The sequence below is a fragment of the Trichomycterus rosablanca genome, chromosome 4 (genome assembly GCF_030014385.1).
Source record: "Trichomycterus rosablanca isolate fTriRos1 chromosome 4, fTriRos1.hap1, whole genome shotgun sequence".
Lineage (NCBI taxonomy): Eukaryota > Metazoa > Chordata > Actinopteri > Siluriformes > Trichomycteridae > Trichomycterus > Trichomycterus rosablanca.
Genome location: NC_085991.1, coordinates 47461223 through 47483145, shown reverse-complemented (window position 1 = coordinate 47483145; position 21923 = coordinate 47461223). Strand labels below are relative to the sequence as shown.

Here is a 21923-nt window from a genome sequence, read left to right as displayed (position 1 = left end):
CAAGGAGTGTGTCTGAAACATCTGAACTCAGTAATCAAAAGGCGTGTCCACATACTTCTGGCCATATAGTGTACTAGATCAAAGCTGATGGTTCAAATTTGCTACCAATTGTCAGCTGTGCTATCGGCCACTCAGGCATCTACATACAGACATGAGTGGCGATGTGGCCACTATAAGGGGGTGACCAAAGCCCCTCGATAGATTGGTGTCCTGTCCAGAAAGTGATACTGTATTTTACCCAGCAGGATAATGCGCTCCTGAGAAGAGGGTGTGTCTAAATTCTTAGATACCTTAAAATGCTCCTACTGAGGCGCCTTAATTCTGAGTGATAATCTGACTGAATAACGAGGGAGCGTCCGATGCTTCCTCAGCGCTGAACGCAATCCCAGCATTCAGTGCGGCACAACTTTTCTCACAAAAAATGACAAATACTGAGGACGAATGCGAAGCAACCAACGGAGTTCTTTTCAAATGTAAATAAATTCTCATTGATTTTAATTTGTATAAAGGTATAATGATACAAGTGTCGTTTATTTGTAAATTCAGGCTCGTCAGGGACAGGTTAACTGTTTGCGGTACACAGAGAGAGATGTTAGCTGGCATGCTAGTGGGTTGTGCAGCCTCAGCCCATTGGTTTGTATGGCCTGAGGCTAACTGTGTTAGCTTAGTAAGTGAAACTGTGGTGACGTAATCGCCGTGATCGCTGTATAAGTGGTGCGTCTAAATAATCTGCCTTATGAGTTCGATGTCTTACTAGAATCCTCTCTACTGAGGCAGCTGATCAGGCAGGTAGTAGGCAGCAAGGCAGCTCACTAGGTGTTCGGAGAGACCCAATATCTGATGCAGTACTATATTTCTATCAGAGGGGGCAAATCCCAAAATCCCCCAAAAGTTACGCACTGCAGCTTAGATGTGGGGAACAGAAATGTATTTAACAAGGTTCAGTACTAGAGAGTCACAATCGTCCAGATCTCAGAGGTACATGTTGAATCTTCTAACTGAATCAACCAACCAAAAAGTGTGCGTCCAAAAAGACGTGTCTTCTAGTAAAAAAAAAATCAAGTGACGTATCCGACCCTTCACGAGGCCCCTGCTGAAACGTCTGGTGCCCCCAGGTGCCGTCTGTGGCCCTTTTTTGTTTTTGGAAGTCCGTGGTGCAGTTCAAGGGTTTCCTAGTCCAGCTGCTCCTGTTTTATCCTGTTCGTCTGGAGCGCTCGCTGAGTCCGTCGTAGTTCTCGTCGCAGGACGTACTCACTGAACTGAGACGTATCCACGCCACCGCCGCACGAACCTTTGATGTCGAAGCCACGCTGCTGCAGCCGCTCCAGAACCTGCAGACCGACACAGGTATGTTACTGAGTGAAATCAGGATCTAAAACGGACAACACAGACCTGGAACTAGAGTCTTTAGTCTGATGTAACCCTCCCTTTTGATCCCTTAGGGGTGACATGGGGGAAATGAAAAAGCAATTTACCAGCACAATGTTGCTTTTAAAAGCAGAAACGGTTCTGGAGATGGGGGTCAGGTATAACCACTCATGGTGTAAAATATGCTGGTGGTAGCATCATGAAATGGGAAGAATTATTAGTGTTATCTGCACAATTATGTATATTCATTTATTTTACATATATTACTTTTATTATTATTATTATTATTATTATTATTATTATTATTATTATTATTGTTATTATTATTATTATTATTATTATTATTGTTATTGCTATTATTATTGTTATTATGATTATTATTTTATTATTATTATTATTATTATTATTATCATTATTATTATCATTATTATTATTATTGACATTATTCTTATTCTTATAATTATCATCATTAGTAGTATCATTATTATTACTATTATTATTGTTGATATTATTATTATTATTATTATTATTATTATTAATTATCATATCATTATTATTATTATTATTATTATTATTGATCATTATCATCATCATTATTATTATTATTGACATTGTTATTATTATTATCATTATTATTATCATATTATCCTTATTATTATTATTATTATTGTTATTATTATTATTGTTGTTTTGTTGTTATTATTATTATTGTTGTTGTTTTGTTGTTGTTATTATTATTATTATTATTATTGTTATTATTATTATTATTATTATTATTATTGTTTTGTTGTTGTTATTATTATTATTATCATTATTATTACCATAAATGTCACTTTTTGTTAGTGGAACTAGACCATTCATTGTTGGAACCACAACCTGTGATACTGGAACTTTAACGTTTAGTACTGGAACTGTAACCATTGATCATTTATGACTGAAACTCTTGGCCTTCTTACTGGAATCGGATCATTCAGTCCTGGTACTACAATCCTCTCTACTGCTACTGGACCATTTCGTATCATAAATGTCACTTTTGATAACCTACAGACGTTGACAGACATTTTATTTGCGTCCCCTGAGGGCCCACAATCATCAAATTCCATCAAATGACCCCGAGGACAAGCCTATACTACTTGGAAGCAAAAATCCCTGAACCTGAGCCACCCCTCCAAAGCCCTGGGTGCTCGAGGGTACCTGCAACCCCCACACCAAAGCGGCAAAGGTTTTGCTGGTCTGATTTTCCCTGAAGTCACACACACACACACACACACACACACACACGGGACAGCGTCTGGCTTCATTAAGCGCAGATACAGCCGGCACTGCAGGCTCAGTTTAATAACCAAACAGGATTAGGGGTCGTGCCTGAGGACTACCTGCCAGCAAGTGTGTGTGTGTGTGTGTGTGTGTGTGCTGTTAGATCTTTCTCTTTTGGATCCGGATGAAGGCAGTCAGCTCTGAAATGGCTTTAAACATTCTGCGAGAGAAAAAAGGGAAGCCGTTAAATGTGGTTGTAATTTGTGGTAAAACAAAGGCTTGGATAAACACTCCAACAAAGGCTCAGTCCAAACGTAAAGAGGCCGTTATGTCCTGCCAAAACGTAACTAAAGCACAGTGGCGTCTACGTGCTTTCAGAGGAAACAAGTTTGTCTTCTCGAGACGTGATACTCTTCGGCACACTGTAGAAACCCGGGAGCTTTTATTGTTTATTAGAAATAGAAGAAACATCACAGCAAGAAGGTCCTGGGTTCGGATCCCGGGCTAGGCTTTCAGGGTCCTTTCTGTGTGGAGTTTGCATGTTCTCCCTGTAATCATGTGAGTTTCCTATGAGTGCTCCGGTTTCCTCCCACAGTACAAAGACATGCAGCCAGGTTAACTGGACCTACTAAAAATTACCCTAAGTGTGTGTGTGTGTGTGTGTGTGTGTGTGTGGTGTTTTCTACCTAATGCCCTATGAACCACCTTGACCTGGTGATAAAACAGAAAATAAATGAATGAATAAAGAAAGCTGGAATGTTTTGGCATGCTTAAAGGAAACCCATACATACTTAAGGAGAACATACAAAACTCAAAGACAGTGACCAGAATTGGGGACAGAACCAGTGCCCGATTCGCCAGCTACTCCACTTTGCTGGCAGATCGTAGCTGACCAGCGCTGTTCACCTCCGCTCTTCTGGACAGGCTTTCCACAAGATCTTAGAGTGTGTCTGTGGAAATTTGTGCCCATTAGGTCAGGTACTAATGTTGGATGAAACAGCCTCACCTGAACCGAGTTGAGGTGGCAGTAGCCGTTCAGTGGGAAGCGGATGACGTGCGTGGAGTCGTGGTTCCAGCCGGCGTTGACCGAGTTGCACATGACGTCTCCGATTTCGGGGAAGATGTCCTCGATGAGGGCCTTGTCCCCGCTGAGCGTGATGCGCTCGCCGAGGTCGGGGGCCACGCGCACTACCACGCACTCACAGGGACACGAGATCCGGTTGAGCTCGCGCTCGTGACGCCAGCGCTCCAGCTCCACCAACATGGGCTGCAGCTGGAAGTACCGCGCCTCCTCGTACAGCAGACTGAAGTCCTGCGTGGACATAATCAATAATAATGAATTCATTACATTTAAAAGCTTAGTGAGAATAATCTGTCAACTGCATAAAGCATGTGGTCAAAAGTCTGCGGACACCCCACATGATCACTGAGTCCAGGTGTCTAGACCCATTCCACACCCATTCAAGTGTCTGGACAAGTGTCTGGAATAACTGATACAAAAAAGAAGCCTTATTTTAACCATGTCCAGAAGCTGCGTCAAGATCTCTGGGCTCTTAGGAATCTGGGATGGACCATCACACAGCGGAAATGTGTATTGTGACCAGATGGAAAAAGTGAAAAGGTGAACCATTCAGACTGTTATCAGCAACGAGTCCATGCATTTTTGAAAGTGTAGCCAATATGCTGCTGGGAGGGTGTATATATTTACCAGACACACACTCCCATAATAAGGTGGATTTGCACGTGAGGTCGGTTTTGCATACGGAGCACCACGCCCCAATCTCTGCACTCCTCAACTTTCTGTACAGGCACCCTGGGCCTCCAAGGTCCTTACACAGCGGCTTATACTGCGACTTATAGTACTGTGACAGTGTACAGTCTGAGCAATTGAGGGTTAGGGGCCTTGCTCAAGGGCTTAACAGCAGCAACCTGGCAGTGGTGGGGCTTGAACCAGCAAACTTTTGATTGCTAGTCCAGTACATTAACCGCTAGGCAACAACTGCCCTTAGTGCGATCTTTCCCACCCAGCAGACTGGAGGCCAATTTTGTCAATCGTGCCTGCGGCGCCCAGCCCACCCGTAGCAGAGGCGAGATTCGAACCTGGGAGCTCGGATCAGTGATCTTACTGTAAGATGTTTCCTACTAAAAGAACTGAACTTTATAAAGAGTTAATCACTTTAATTGATGGCAGGTACTGATACTACAGTATTTAACATGAGCTTGAATGATTGGTTCATTGCGCACAATTTAACCTCATTTTTATTATTACTTTATTATTACTTTATTATTACTTTATTATTACTTTTTTCCAAATTAATTTACATTTACATTTTACACAAAAGCAGCCACTGTAACAGGGGTGTGTACATTTCTTATATCCACTGTACAAGCATTTACAAAAACCTGTCCAAATGAAAGAGGGCTAACTAGAGGACTGACCTGAAATACCTCTACACTTTGAAAGACCATGACTGCCAACACGTAGCCTTCCTGTGAACCGGGGTCACTCTGCTCCGGTGAGTCTCTGCATATTCTGGCTGACATATTTCCCTCACACGGATCATCAGATTACTGGATTATTTGTTTCCTCTCGGGGCAGATTTGTAATTAGGGGCCAAATGACACACAAGAGCAAAGCAGTGAAATGCAGACGCCTTTTGTGGCCAGAACAAAGCATGTAAAGTGTCATTTAGGTTATGATGTGCTGAATATGATGTGACTGTATGCACAGGTTCGATCCCCAAGTGAGGCGGTCCGGGTCCTTTCTGTGCGTAGTTTGCATGTTCTCCCCGTGTCTGCATGGGGTATCCTCCGGGAGCTCCGGTTTCCTCCCACAGTCCAAAAACATGCAGTCAGGTTAATTGGAGACACTAAATTGCCCTATAAGTGAACGTGTGTGTGTGTGGCGTCCCGTCCAGGGTGTTACTGTGTGCCTTGAGCCCATTGAAAAGCTGGGATAGGCTCCAGCCCCACCTTCCGCGACCCTAATTGGATAAGCGGATAAGAAAATGAATGAATGAATGAAATACAGCTGTCCGACAGCTGTAAATCAGCTCGGAAAATTCACTTTCCATATTAGAAGCATGTAATAATGTAGAAACATGAAGGAAACCAAATATTGTAAGGTTATTTTGTGGGACTGTCCACACAGCTGAGGAATCAGATGGATTTAGTTTTCATGTTGGGTTGCATTTTTTCACACAAGAATCTGCTGTTTACGCCAAATTCTGACCTAAAATTTGCATTTCGCAGCTGAAATTGAGATTTTTCAGACCAATGTTTCAAAAACTTGCACTGTCCAGTTTCCATCAGTCTGTTTCTGATGTTTGATGTTAGTATGTTGCAGACATCCCAAGTGTCCCGGAAGTTCCGGGAGTCTCCCGCATATACATAGCGCCTCCCTGATGCCCGCAAGTCAGATAAAATCTCCCGGAATCTAGAACGAGCGGCCAAGAGCGACACACACGCGCACGCAGGCGACACAGACTTTATTCCTGATCGCGTATTAAATCCGTTATCTGATATACAATCTAGTGCACTGTGTAGGGAACATAAATCACTTGTCTAATATACTGTCTAGTGCACTGTGTAGTGAACACAAATCATCATCTAGTTATACTTTCTAGTGCACTATGTAGTGAACATGAATGCGCTATCTAATACACTATATAGTGCACTATGTAGGAAACATAAATCCGTTATCTGATATACAATCTAGTGCACTGTGTAGGGAACATAAACCAATTGTCTAATTCACTATCTAGTGCACTACATAGGAAACACAAAATTCATATCTAATATACTGTCTAGTGCACTATGTAGGGAACATAAATCCGTTATCTGATATACAATTTAGTGCACCATGTAGGGAACATAATTAATTATGTAAAACACTATCTAGTGCACTATGTAAGGAACACAAATCATCTAGTTATACTTTCTAGTGCACTATGTAGTGAACATGAATGCGCTATCTAATACACTATCTAGTGCACTATGTAGTGAACATGAATGCGTTATCTAATACAATATCTAGTGCACTATGTAGTGAACATGAATGCGCTATCTAATACAATATCTAGTGCACTATGTAGTGAACATGAATGCGCTATCTAATACAATATCTAGTGCACTATGTAGTGAACATGAATGCGCTATCTAATACACTATCTAGTGTACTATGTAGGAAACATAAATCCGTGATCTGATATACAATCTAGTGCACTAAGTAAGGAACATAAATTCTTTTCTAATATACAGTCTAGTGCACTGTGTAGGGAACATGAATCTATTATCTTTCACACTATCTAGTGCACTAGGTAGTACTGTACACATTAATGTGTTTGTGACGCGAACAGTTAGCTTAGTAGCTCAGTTAGCAGCTCCTAAAAGTTCTGTTATCACCCATAATCCTTTGGTGTGTGCAAGAGGTTCCCTGAAATGAGTTTTTGCATCTTGGGATGTCTGATGTTGCGCATTTTAAATGATTTTCTGCTTGCCACAGTCGTACAGCGTTGCTATTTAAGTAACTGTAGCCTTTATCTGGTGTTTTTCCTAATTTCTTTAATCAACAAGGTGTTTCTGTCCTCATAACTGCTGGTTATTTGATGTTTTGTTTCTTCAACATTCTGTATTGTTTTGCATGAAACTAAAGATCAGCCCTTTCTGACATAATCAGACAAGCTCATTAGGAACCAACAACAACCATCATTTTCCCCCCATTCTGATGTGTGATGTTAGCATTGACCGCTGTCTGACTGATGTTACATGTTGAATAAGACATGAACGAGCAGGTGTATGGTGTTCAAGTGATTGTTGGGTGTGTCAATGAAGCTGTTTCTCTCTCACTCACTTTGAAGTCGTCAGGGATGAGGAGCTTGGACGTCCTGAGGAAGTTTAAGATGTAGCGGAACATGTGACCGTCCCTGTCGATAAAGTAGTGCTGCTTCAGGCTGTCCAGCACGATGGGCTCTGTGCCGTCGAAAAGACGCCCGATTCTGTTCCAAACAAAAGACAGAGAGTAAAATAGAACAATTAAGGTGCTGTATATTATTCGTATATTATTATTATATCTAACTGTTTGGCTAGAACAATTGCTAACAGGTGTAACAAATGAATTACATAAAGAAAATAATATCATTCCAACTGTAGCAACAATTTAGCGAAGGCCCTTTCCTGTTCCAGCATGACTGTACCCCTGTGCACAAAGCAAGATCTTTAAAGACATGAAGAAAAGCTCAGTTTACAACAACTCCAATGAACACAATGAACAGCTCTGGGATGGAACTGGAACATCAACTGATGCCCAGTGCCATCAAAACAATCTTTTAAGTAAATTTCCCACAGATATACTGTTGTCGGAAAGTTGACATCATTGATTATATACACCTGTTAGCAATGGGTACGACTAAAAGTGGCCACATGCATTTGGTCATATGGTGGTAATTCTTACACTGTATAGACCACATAAATTGCGCAGTCCAACGGTGGCTTTATATACACAAGATACACCATAGATCCTAGCTTAAATTTGTACATACATACACCGACCAGGCATAACATTATAACCACTGACAGGTGAAGTGAATAAAACTGATTATCTCTTCATCACGGCACCTGTTAGTGGGGGGGATATATTAGGCAGCAAGTGAACATTTTATCCTCAAAGTTGATGTTAGAAGCAGGAAAAATGGGCAAGCCTGAGGATTTGAGCGAGTTTGACAAGGACCAGATTGTGATGGCTAGACGGCTGTGTCAGAGCATCTCCAAAACTGCAGCTCTTGTGGGGTGTTCCCGGTCTGCAGTGGTCAGTAACTATCAAAAGTGGACCATGGAAGGAACAGTGGTAATCAGGAGACAGGGTCATGGGCGGCCAAGACTCCTTGATGCACGTGGGGAGCGAAGGCTGGCCCATGTGGTCCGATCCAACAGACGAGCTACTGTAGCTCAAGTAGCTGAAGAAGTTAATGTTGGTTCTGTATATATTATTATGAGGGATCTTCAAAAAGTTTTATATTTTGATTGGAAGCGGTGAGGATGGGAGGAGGAGTAATCGGTCGTGTCTGAGAGACTGAGAGAGCTTATAGTCCGGATTTAGCTCCATCTGATTTCCACCTTTTTGGACGCTCAAAGAAGCTTTAAAGGGAAGAAGATTTTTATGTGATGATGATGTGAAAGGTGCATTAGTGGCATTACAACATTGGTACGATGCTGGGAAAAAATGTGTCAGGTGACTGTATAGAAAAGTTATGTTATTTGTTTTTTAAACTCTTAATAGTGGTGAAACTTTTGGATGAACCCTCGTACTATCTGTCTGTCTGTCTGTCTGTCTGTCTGCCTGCCTGCCTATCTATCTATCTATCTATCTATCTATCTATCTATCTATCTATCTATCTATCTATCTATATTTACAGTATATTTGTGTATATATATATATATATATATATATATATATATATATATATATATACAGTGGGGGAAATAAGTATTTGATCCCCTGCTGATTTTGTAAGTTTACCCCCTTACAAAGACTTGAACAGTCTATAATTTTTATGGAAGGTTTATTTTAACAGAGAGAGACAGAATATCAACAAAAAACATTAAATAAAAGTTATAAATGAATTTGTATTTAATTAAGGGAAATAAGTATTTGATCCCCTACCAACCAGCAAGAATTCTGACCCCCACAGACCAGTAATGTGCCCATGAGGCACACAAATTAGTCCTGTCCCTGTATAAAAGACTCCCGTCACAGAATCAAGTTTCTTCCGTTCAAATCTCTCGACCACCATGGGCAAGACCAAAGAGCTATCAAAGGACGTCAGGGACAAGATTGTAGACCTGCACAAGGCTGGAATGGGCTACAAGACCATCAGCAAGAAGCTTGGTGAGAAAGAGACCACTGTTGGTGCGATAATTCAAAAATGGAAGAAATACAAGATCACAGTCAATCGCCCTCGCTCTGGAGCTCCATGCAAGTGAGGTCAGTCCAGAATTACACGGGAGGAGCTTGTCAATGATCTCAAGGGAGCTGGGAGCACAGTCACCAAGAAAACCATTAGTAACACACTTTGCCGTAATGGATTGAGATCCTGCAGTGCCCGCAAAGTCCCTCTGCTCAAGAAGGCTCATGTACAGGCCCGTCTGAAGTTTGCCAATGAACACCTGAATGATTCAGAGAAAGCTTGGGAGAATGTGATATGGTCAGATGAGACCAAAATTAAGCTCTTTGGCATCAACTCCACTCGCCGTGTTTGGAGGCAGAGAAATGCCCGGTGGGGATGGTGTTCTTGGGGTCATATCCAGCATTTCTCTGCTCCCAGCTCCCTTGAGATCATTGACAAGCTCCTCCCGTGTAATTCTGGGCTGACCTCACCTTTCTCAGAATCATTCTTACCCCACCAGGTGAGATCTTGCATGGAGCTCTAGAGGGAGGGTGATTGACTGTGATCTTGTATTTCTTCCATTTTCGAATTATCGCACCAACAGTGGTCTCTTTCTCACCAAGCTTCTTGCTGATGGTCTTGTAGCCCATTCCATCTTGTAGCTTTGATAGCTCTTTGGTCTTGCCCATGGTGGTCGAGAGATTTGAACGGAAGAAACTGATTCTGTGACAGGTATCTTTTATACAGGGACAGGACTAATTTGTGTGCCTCATGGGCACATAACCGGTCTGTGGGGGTCAGAATTCTTGCTGGTTGGTAGGGGATCAAATACTTATTTCCCTTAATTAAATACAAATTAATTTATAACTTTTATTTAATGTTTTTTTTCTGCATTTTTTGTTGATATTCTGTCTCTCTCTGTTAAAATAAACCTTCCATAAAAATTATAGACTGTTCAAGTCTTTGTAAGGGGGTAAACTTACAAAATCAGCAGGGGATCAAATACTTATTTCCCCCACTGTATATACTTTATTTATCCCGAGAGAAATTATAAATGTATACACAATACTTTCTGAAAGGCACAGTAAATTCCACTGAAATATATCTGGTTCCATTTGGTACGTCTTTCATTTGACGGCAGTATGAGGACCATCTGGTGGAAAAGTGGCCCCTGGCCTTGGCGCTCTGCTTGCGGCCTGGCCTTGCGCTCAGGCTCAAAGCATCCAGATGGGTCTCGTACCCTCTGGCCTCCCACGACTGCACACAAACTCGTTCTGTTTGCATATGAATTATTTCAGTGGGCTCAAATATTTCCTGCACTAAAAGCCTCAGTTGAACTGTTTTTGGAAAGGGAACGGAGCAGTTTAGAAACAGGTTTTATGCTGCATTGTTGGTAATTTGCTTATGGAAAAGCAGCCAAGCGCTGAGTATTTTGGAAAGAACTTATAGATGAGTGTTTGTGTAATCATCTTCCATAAGAACTAAGACACATGTGATGCTATGCTGCTCTACGCTAAGAGCAAAAGCCAAACCACAAGAGTGTGTGTGTGTGTGTGTGTGAATGTGAATGGCAGAATAATTGTTTCCAAAGTGGGTGGTGTGTCGTCCATCTAGGAGAGTCAGCTATAGTAATAATCATTTAACATTTTAAGGGTCAGGCTCGTGGCTTGTTTGGTTCAACCCGGAAGCACTGGCCGCAAGGCAGACCCTGGATTGGGCGGCAATTCGTCACAGGGCTTCGACCACCAACATATAGACACAGCCAGTCATTCATGTGTAGACTCCTGGCTAGCCAATAGCACCAATAAGATTCAAACCAAGATCTCAGGGGTGATGAGCTAGCATTCCAAACATTTAACTGGTGGTGAGCTAGCTGGTGCAGGACAATGCCAGGCATCACGTGGACAGAGTGTGTACGCAGTACCTAGATGAAAAATGCATTGATGCCATTGACTGACCTTCACATTCCCCAGACCTGTATCCAATTGAGAACCTCTTTGAGCTCACTGATTCCCTGATCCAGGTCAGGGAGAATGTCCTCCTCAGGAGAATGCACAGGATTGATGGAGCTCTTTTAAGAAGACTGTTGCCACCTTGTCCAAAGACCTTCTTGCTCGGATGCCCAATTTTAGCAAGGTTTACAGTTGTGCCAGGCTTCTATTTCAGCATTATAGATATTGAGGCCACTGCTCCTGGGAGCACTCACACACAGCATTTTGATCATGAGGATCCAGACAAAGCTCCTCAGACTTCACAGCTTGCTTTTTGTCCTGACAGTGCCGTGTAAATAGTGGTGTGTGCTGTTCCAAACATGTTTAATCAAGTCGAAGCGCAACAGATGGACTCCAACTGAGATCACACACACACATGGAGGATATTTAAAGCACACAGGATGCGTCTGACCATCATTTCGTTTTTTGCTGTGTCAATGATGGGGTGATAAAGTGTGGCTTGATGGGTAAGAAATGGCAATTATTAATTCAATCATTCGTTCTATTTTTTATCCACTTATCCAATTATGGTCGGGGGTGGGGGGGGTTGGTGGAGCCCAGTCCATCACAGGGCAGACAGAAACACACACATACACACACCCATTCACTTATAGGGCAATTCAGTGTCTCCAATTAACCTGACTGCATGTTTTTGGACTGTGGGAGGAAACTGACGCAGACACGGGGAGAACATGCAAACTTCGCACAGAAAGGACCCGGACCGCCGCCCCTGGGGATCGAACCCAGGACCTCCTTGCTGTGAGGTGACAGTGCTACCCACCGAGCCACCGTGCCGCCCAAATGTCAATTATATCTATTCTAAATTAAACCCACAACACAGTGACGTGTGCAAACAGTCGAAGAGTCCAAATACTTTCTGAATCCACTGTAAATACAACACATATTATGGTACGTTACCTGGATTCTGGGTACTTGGTGAGCGTGGCAAGGCTGCTGGTGTACATGTGGCCGCCCACGTCAATGTGCACAGGCGCATTGGACTTGGTGAGCTGCGCTGGTGTTGGAATGCCCTGATTACTAAGCGGAGATGCTGGAGACCTGGTGATCATCGGCCTGGACATGCTGGAGCGGCTTTCCTTATAGAGGACAAAATAAAGGAAAAAAATTAATTCAAGTTCATGTGATATTTATTTATCTTCAGATAGTGCTTTATTCTGATCATAGGTGCTGTAATTATTCAATTAATTTATTTATTTATTAGGATTTTGACGTCATGTTTTACACACTTTACCCAAGATTCATCAGTTCAAGTTTTTAATGTCATGGACACTCATGGACAATTTTGTATCTCCAATTCACCTCACTTGCATGTCTTTGTACTGTTGGAGCAAACCGCAGACATGGGGAGAACATGCAAACTCAACACAGAAAGGACCCGGACCGCTCCACCTGGGAATCGAACCCAGGACCTTTTTGCTGTAAGGTGACAGTGCTACCCACCGAGCCACTAGGGGCGAATACAACAGCAATACAACCAATTTTTGAGGGTAATGTAAACACAAACCTTCACACGCTGACCTATTATGATCTTAATTAGCAGTGCCTGCAGCAGATACTAATTGGCCACCGTATCTGCAGGGTGGGGACCGGTCTATGTGTGGGTGGGTCTTCATACGCTGCTCAAAGCTCGTGACCATAGGTAAGGATAGGGACATACACCGATCAGCCATAACATTTAAACCACCTCCTTGTTTCTACACTCACTGTCCATTTTATCAGCTCCACTTACCATATAGAAGCACTTTGTAGTTCTACAAGTACTGACTGTGGTCTATTTGTTTCTCTGCATGCTTTGTTACCCCCTTTCATGCTGTTCTTCAATGGTCAAGACACCCACAGAGCAGGTATTATTTAGGTGGTGGATCATTCTCAGCACTGCTGGAGTTTTTAAACACCTCACTGTCACTGCTGGACTGAGAATAGTCCACCAACCAAAAACATCCAGTCAACAGCGCCCCGTGGGCAGCATCCTGTGACCACTGATGAAGCAAAAAACTCCAGCAGCACTGCTGTGTCTGATCCACTCATACCAGCACAACACACACTAACACACCACCACCATGTCAGTGTCACTGCAGTGCTGAGAATGATCCATCATCTAAATAATACCCCCTGTGGGGGTCCTGACCATTAAAGAACAGGGTAAAGGGGGCTAACAAAGCATGTAGAAAAACAGATGGACTACAGTCAGTAATTGTAGAACTACAAAGTGTTTCTATATGGTAAGTGGAGCTGATAAAATGGACAGTGAGTGTAGAAACGAGGAGGTGGTTTTAATGTTATGCATGATTGATGTAGATCGACCTGTAAATTGAGACACCACACCCAACCTACAGTCGATCTCATGATCCCTCTTCGCATCACTCGTGTACAGGACCCCAAAATAGTTCAACTCCTCTGAACATGTTGAACACGTTACACAATGTAAATAGAAAAAAATAGTCTGTAGTTGCTCCATTAATAATAATAAGTAAAAGAAAATACATTCATATTTCAGTCCTCGGTTGCAGTTTGGTTTTCACACCTTTATTCCTCATCACCAATTAAGCCTGCCTCAGAGTGACGGCCTTCAGCGAGCACGGCTCCATTTGCACGGCATTTGTGCTGCTGCTGATAAGACAGCTCCGTCAGAAGCTGTGCAACGCTTTCAGAATGTGCTGTGTGTGTGTGTGTGTGTGTGTGTGTGTGTGTGTGTACGTTTGGAGGGTTTGCCAGGGACGCCTCGGGGGGACACAATGCTGCTCTTCAAAAACACAGACCTGGGTTACAGCTTCAAGAACAAGGCACGGAGGTATCAGACTTCCTCTGCAGGTAATCTGTTTCCTCACTAGTACTTAAGAGCTGGTGCTTTTAATTCTATTCATGTATTTTTAGTCGTATCCAATTCCCCTGGATATAGCCTTCCTCCACTGCTGCAGACCCCGACCCTAACCGAGGAGGCCCGTACCTAACACTCTGACATGTGTACTAGCCAACTGCTTCTTTTCACCTGCACGAGGTGGGTTCACGAAGGGATCGGTATCACGTATGGAGAGTCACACACTACTCATCATTATTCACCATCTGGTGAGCTTTTTCTGGTGATTTTTTTTTTTTTACCTGTCTGTCTGTCTGTCTGTCTGTCTATTTGTCTATGTGTTTCTCTTTCAGTCTATCTGTCTGTCTGTCTATATGTCTGTCTATCTATCTATCTATCTATCTATCTATCTATCTATCTATCTATCTATCTATCTGTCTGTCTGGTCTATCTGTCTGTCTGTCTGTCTGTCTGTCTGTCTATCCATCAACCTATCTGTCTGTATCTATCTATCTATCTATCTATCTATCTATCTATCTATCTATCTATCTATCTATCTATCTATCTATCAGAACCACATACCCTGTTAACACTATGTAGCTGTGCAGTTAGCCTTTAAATCTTCTTTTTTAGGCTCAATGTTCATTAACTGTGAGTTGCTGGATGACAGTTACAATTAACTTCACCCCAATAGTCTCAGGTCCGAGACCCCACATTTACATTTACATTTAAATTTTTAGCATACGTCTTTATCCAAAGCGACTTACAATTAAGACAGTATACATCACAAGCAATTGAGGGTTAAGGGCCTTGCTCAAGGGCCCAACAGTGGCAAGCTGGCTGATGCGGGGCTTGAACCAGCAACCTTCTGATTATTAGTCCTGTACCTTAACCACTGTGCTACCACTGCCCACATAAAGCTCTTCTGCTAACTGAGGTGCACAGAGATGCACAATTACAAAAAAAAACACACACAAGTACTGATACAAATTAGAACAATGATCAGATGTGACGAAAACCTTAAGCAATTGTTTAGCTGATGATTTTCCTTACAGTAAATTACAGAGGTGAGAGAATCACCTTTAAGGCTGCTACTCTGCAAACATTACTGGAGCATAACACCTAATCAAAGAGCACATGAAGGACGTGATGAACCAGGAACATTTTAGAGGTTCAATTCTGGACCTTTCAGCAAGAAAAAAAAACCAAACATAAAGACCAGTTTAAAAAAATGGGGGAAGATATTTAAATGACCAAGTCAATCTTCTGACTTAAATTTCATTTTAATATTTATGGAGGATTTTAAAACTGCTCCATCAAGAAGGTTCTCATTACAAAAGAGGAAGTGAAGACGATTTACCATGAGGGAATGAAGTCAAAATGAAACCACAGTGCTTCAAAAGCTAATCAAATCTGTGACTGCCAATAACTTACTACTGTTATTAAATTAATACATTTAACCTAAACATTTGGACACTTGTTTATCCTAACCTTCACCTACACGATTTAGTATATAGACACCTCAGTATGAGCTTGTTGGACGTCCTATTTTAAAAACGAATGCTATAAAAGTACAGTGACCTCTATGTGATCTTTTCAGCTAGAACAACAGCCACTCTTCTGAGAAATCTTCTCCTAAGGATTTGAAGTATGGCTATGGGAATTTCTGCCCATTCAGTCAATAGAGAATTTATATGGCTGGGCACTGATGTTGGTTGAGAAAGCTTTAGTTGATGTTCCGGTTCATTCCAGAGCTGTTCAGAGGGGCTGATGTCAGGACTCATTACACCAAGCTTTTCCTCATGTCTTTACAGAGCTTGCGTTGTGCATGCTGGAACATGAAGAGCCTTCCCTAAACTGCTGCGCCTAAGCTGGAAGCATGTGATTTTCTTTATATAATTAATTTATTACAGCTGTTGGCAATTGTTGTGGCTGAAACTTTAAAAGAGGTGTCCCAATACTTTTATCCATAAAGTGCATCATGTATGTACATTCTTCTTATCAGTTTATCAGCTACACTTATCATTTTTAGGTATACAGCTACTGACTGTAGCCCCCCTCTAGTCCATCCATAAATATGAATGCCAATGAATGAATGTGCCTAATAATGTGGACAATGTCAAACTACCAAGTGAGTTTGCCTGGATGGCACAGCGATCAAGTATGCTAGCCCGGGTTGTGATCTGGGGATCCCGGGTTGCATTATAGGCTAATGACTAGGAGGGTGGTCAACACAGCCTAACCATTTGTAGGAGCACCTGTCAGTGCACTCTCAGTGCTGGTTAGAAGGGGCATCCGGCGTAAAAACTATGCCAAGTCTTATATGTGGACCAGATACATGCTGAATATTTAATAGTGATTAATAGTGATTGTGTCTACAAAGCTGTAAGCTGTAAATAATAATAATAATAATAATAATAATAATAATAATAATAATAATTCATTGGATCCTAGGCTTGGTGGGTAGCACTGTAGCCTCACAGAAAGAAGGTGCTGGGTTCGACCCCCAGGTGGAGCGGTCCGGGTCCTTTCTGTGTGGAGTTTGCATGTTCTCCTCGTGTCTGTGTGGGTTTCCTCCGGGGGCTCTGGTTTCCTCCCACAGTCCAAAGACGTACAAGTGAGGTGAATTGGAGATACAAAATTGTTCGTGTCTGTGTTTGATCTTAAAGACTTGAACTTGTGTAAGCAGTGACTACCTGTCCTGTCATAAATGTAACCAAAGTGTGTAAAACATGACGTTAAAATCCTAATAAATCAATAAATAAGGTCAGTAGTGAAATAATGGTGATGGTTTCTTTTTAAAAGGGAGGAGAAAAAAAGATCTTGGTTTAAAAAGCACAAAAGCAGTGATTGAGGCAATGAGCAGCGGTGGAATAAGAGCACAGACCCTCAGGGCAGCATCATTCCACAAAGGAATCTTTCACTGGCAAAATCTGGGCCAGCCGGGACCTGGGAACCAGAGCTTTTCCTCCGTTGAGGTACAAGTGCTAGTTTTGGTCTCTACGTCGCACCAAAATGCTCGTCAACCAGGTTAATCATTCATCCAACTATTAATAATATTAATCATCAGTGGGGCAGCAGTGGCACAGCTGTCGAGTGGGTGCCACGAGGAAACACAGGTCCCGAGGACCCGGGTTTGATTCTGGCCTTCCACCGTTGTTTGTGAGCCAGCATTTTCTCACTGTGTATGTGTTGGTTTGATCCTGGAACTCTCTCACCTCTCAAAAACATGCAGAATATGAGTAGGCTGCTCAGAATTGGCCCTAGGTGTGATGGAGCAAGTGAGTGAACAGAATATGTGAGTGTGTGTTGCTCTGTACTCAGCGTTTCCAAATGGGACCAGACCCACCTCGACCCTGTCCAAGATGAGGTGCTTAGTGTAGTGTAAGTATGTAATTTGGGATACAGCCTGAAGTGTGTTGGGATACTAGAAAGACATGTGGCTGTGTCCCGAATTGCGTACATCATCCTAAATGGGTCAAATTAGTACCTACCCATAGTGACTACAACATAGAACTGTGTGGTTTGAGACAAAGCCACTACATTCATGATAGAATAAATGGAAGCTTAATAGTTAATAGTTGAATATAAACCTAGAACATCCAGCGACGGTGTGAGGCTTCATGTTCTGTCTCAAATACAAAAATTCTAGTCTGTTTTGACCCCCCCCCCCCCCCCCCCCCCCCCCCCCCCGCCTTCTGCCCCCAACTGCGTCCAATATTGGTTGGGAGTAAATCAGTAACCTGAGTCGTGTTTTTAGCTGCTTTAGACTTTGACATCTTGGACATTTTGACTAACCGATTGCTAACTGAATTGCTGTAGGATTGCTCAGACGCCTCATAGTGCAGATTAACCAGTAAATGTGGGACACTTGAACGCTACACGAGTGAAAAATGTTAAATCACTAAACACAAACCTTAAAGTTTAAATTTCACAGCAAATTGCATATTACACGAGGAAAGGCTCATTTCACGGTCCGTGATGCGATTTTTACGGCCGTGAATTCGGTAGCTGGGTTCCAAACTGCATGCAATTATTTACACTTCAGGAATGCGATTGGTCTTGCACCACTGAAACACTGATAGTCCTTTTTGACCAACAGGTTCTGTTGCAATTCGTGCACTTAATTTTGAACCGGGAACGTTCGTATACAAAGAATAGCAGGTTTTTCATCACAAACCATGACAACATCCATGGGCGTGTCAAATTATAGCAAAAATTTGTAAAGAGAAAGTTGTGCAACTCCATATGTTGATAAAGCATCCTTGATTTCAATAAAATGGGTGTAAATACGGGCCGGTTCTGTGAATAGTACCAAGTTTCTAAGAAACCTGAATGGAACCAGTTCAGGATCCAGAGATATTTTGGTCGAAAAGAGCTATAAGTTAGAAACACACCCTGTACTGGCCAATAACTGGCACAGCAACTTAAACTCACATTCACTCACTCATTCACTCACTCACCCACTCATCCACTAACTCACTCATCCACCCACTCACTCACTCACTTCCCCAATAACTCACCCATTCACTTACTCACTTATCCACTCACTCACTAAATCACCCGTTCACATCAAACTTACTCACCCATTCACTTACTCGCTCACCCACTAACTCACTAACTCTACCACTCTCACAAACTCACCCATTTTTTTACTCACTCACTCACTCACCCTCTAACTCACTCACTCTCACACACCCATTTTTTTACTCACTCACCCACTAACTCACTCACTCTCCCACTTCCTCACACACTCACCCATTTTGTTACTTACTCACCCACTAACTCACACACTCTATCATTCGCTTACTCACTCACCCATTAACTCACTCACCCATTCACATCAACCTCAGAAGTAGCTTTATTGGCATGACAAATATGGGGATTCGTATTTAGGAAAAAACGAAAATAAATAAACCAAAAATAATAACTATATATATATATATATATACACACAGTAATAGTTACAGATAGACATAAAAATCACTCACTCACTAGGCACAAATCAAAGCAGCCAATATACATTCTGGCAAGGGTGTACCGGAGTGACCAAAGGAAACCAAACCAACACAGACAGAGGAAAACCTGCAGGAGTTTACAGTGACCTGGATTGAACCCAGGTCTTCAGATCCACCAGCTGCACTACATTGCTTCTCCAAATCAAAACCAAAACCTGCCCTGTTGTCCAAAATAGTAGTTTTAAGCTTTTAGGTTTTCTGTGTGGAGTTTGTATGTTCTCCGTGTCAGCGTGGGTTTCCTCCAGGAGCTCCAGTTTCCACCCACAAGTGTGTGTGTGTGTGTGTGTGGGTGTGTGTGTGTGTGTGTGAGAGAGAGAGAGAACACGTGTGTGTGTCTGCCCTGTGATGGACTGGCCACCTGTCGGGGGTGTTTCCTGCCTTTCACTATATAATTCAGACCCACCGCGACCCTGAGCAGGATAAAGCGATAATAAATCAGACAATAAATCATTAAATGAATCCAGGAATCGATTTTGAATCATTGGAGTCGATTCATTTATTGAATTGTTCATAAGGGCTTGCAGGTGTGAGCGCCGGTCCGGTCCCCCTTAAAACTGTCATTGTAGCATCATGGATCATGGGTTCGAGCCTCGCCTCCGGTTCACTGTCTGTGAAGAGTTTGGCATGTTCTTGCAGTGTCCGCTCCTGGTACTTTTGGTTTCCCCCAGCTGTTAGCATCTGTTTTAAATTGCGCCTATGTGTGAATAAATTAGTAAATAGGAGTGAATGTGTTTGTGATTTTGCGCTCTGAGGGACTGGTGCCCTTTTTAGGGTGTAGTCATGCCCTGCGCTTAGTGTTCTCCGAACACTTCGCGACCCTGACCAGAGTAAAGCGATTTTTATTTTCTGGTAGCGTAACAGTATGTGGAGTAAGTATGTGGAGCAGTACAAACGCGCACGGCTGCATCCCAAACTGCGTATTCTCGCCCCTATGATGTGTATAGGGAGTACCCAGGTTTAGGGACGCGTGTGTGGTATGGTACTAAGCGGTTTGGGACGCGGCCACAACTTCCGATGGAAAGAAATGCGAGTGTCCAATAACAGGAAACCAACACGAGGTGATGTCGAGGGGGAAAAAAAGAAAGATCTGTGATGTCTAGTCACAGTGCGAGTTAAATAGGGAAAATAATTAATAAAACGAGCCCCAAACACCCAACTCCGGTTTGGAGACGCCGGCACTGAAACAGGAAGAGGTTAAATTTGGAGTGTAGTGTGCGGCACATGCGTAAACGCGAGCGCAAACGAAAAAGCGCGTCGCTTTCCAGCAAACCAAACTCAAGTAAACAAAAACCCTCCTTACCTTAAACATCGGACATACAAAAGTTGCGCGTTTCTGCTCCTCCTGCGAGTTTTTTTGCGCTCCTGCTTTCGCTCCTCGCCGGTAAGAAGTGCGGCAGTGTGACACAGGCAGCCGGAGCACAAATACACACGCAGATAGAGTGGCGCTCCGGGGCTCTGGAACCCCCTCCAGGCTAAAAGCAGAGCAGGATACAATTAGCCCGGCATGTAGGAACCCATGAAGGAAAAAAAATAGAAGAAAAAAAACTCCTGGCTTGTGATGAGCACCGGTTTGGACTCGGAACAGATTTTCCTCTTTGTATGTTTGTATATTTCTAGTATAAATTGCTTAACGATAGAGCCGCTTTTCCCCTGCGTGCCTCCCTGCCTACGACTTGACCGTTTTACCCTCCTCCTCCTCTTCCTCTTCCTCCTCCTTCCTCCTCCTCCTCCTCTCCCGCAGCAAAGCCGATTTTAATCGACATGATTAGTTTGGATGGCGCGTCGCCGCCGGCCATTAACCGCAGAATGGATGCGGAGTTTCAGGGCCAGAGAGAGAGAGAGGAAAAGCGGCACATGATTATAATTACAAACACTCCCAGTCAGTCTTTTGATTAAAGTAAGAAAAAAAAAGTCCAGATCTGGACTGTTAAAGCCGCAAATCAGAGTCGAGCCGGTGAGAAGCTTCGTTTCTTGTTAAACGATTCCAGAAACGAGTCCACTTCTTCCAAAAGCTTTCACTTTTAAACTGCACCACATGGGCAACACATGAAACACCTGCACAGCTCTACACTGATCAGCCATAACATTAAAAACCACCTCCTTGTTTCTACACCCACTGTCCATTTTATCAGCTCCACTTACCATATAGAAGCACTTTGTAGTTCTACAATTAATGACTGTAGTCCATCTGTTTCTCTGCATACTTTTTTAACCTCCTTTCACCCTGTTCTTCAATGGTCAGGACCCCCACAGGACCACCACAGAGCAGGTATTATTTAGGTGGTAGATCATTCTCAGCACTGCAGTGACACTGACATGGTGGTGGTGTGTTAGTGTGTGTTGTGCCGGTAATACTGCGTCCACTCTATTACACACTCCTACCTAGTTGGTCCACCTTGTAGATGTAAAGTCAGAGACGATCGCTCATCTATTGCTGCTGTTTGAGTTGGTCATCTTCTAGACCTTCGTCAGTCGTCACAGGACGCTGCCCACGGGGCGCTGTTGGGTGGATATTTTTGGTTGGTGGACTATTCTCAGTCCAGCAGTGACAGTGCGGTGTTTAAAAACTCCATCAGCACTGCTGTCA

The 21923-nt window shown here is 42.8% G+C and overlaps 1 protein-coding gene across 1 annotated transcript; it reads right to left on the bottom strand.

The window, feature by feature from the left end:
* Nucleotides 1-1172: 1172 nt before the first annotated feature.
* On the bottom strand, nucleotides 1173-20934 carry LOC134311752 (BTB/POZ domain-containing protein KCTD1). The gene is made up of 5 exons (XM_062993414.1): nucleotides 20637-20934; nucleotides 12419-12597; nucleotides 7478-7622; nucleotides 3632-3937; nucleotides 1173-1331 (listed from the first exon to the last, which is right to left on the bottom strand). Exons 1-5 carry the CDS (start codon nucleotides 20643-20645, stop codon nucleotides 1173-1175), a joined length of 798 nt encoding a protein of 265 aa, XP_062849484.1. The 5' UTR covers nucleotides 20646-20934.
* Between the last annotated feature and the right edge of the window lie 989 nt (nucleotides 20935-21923).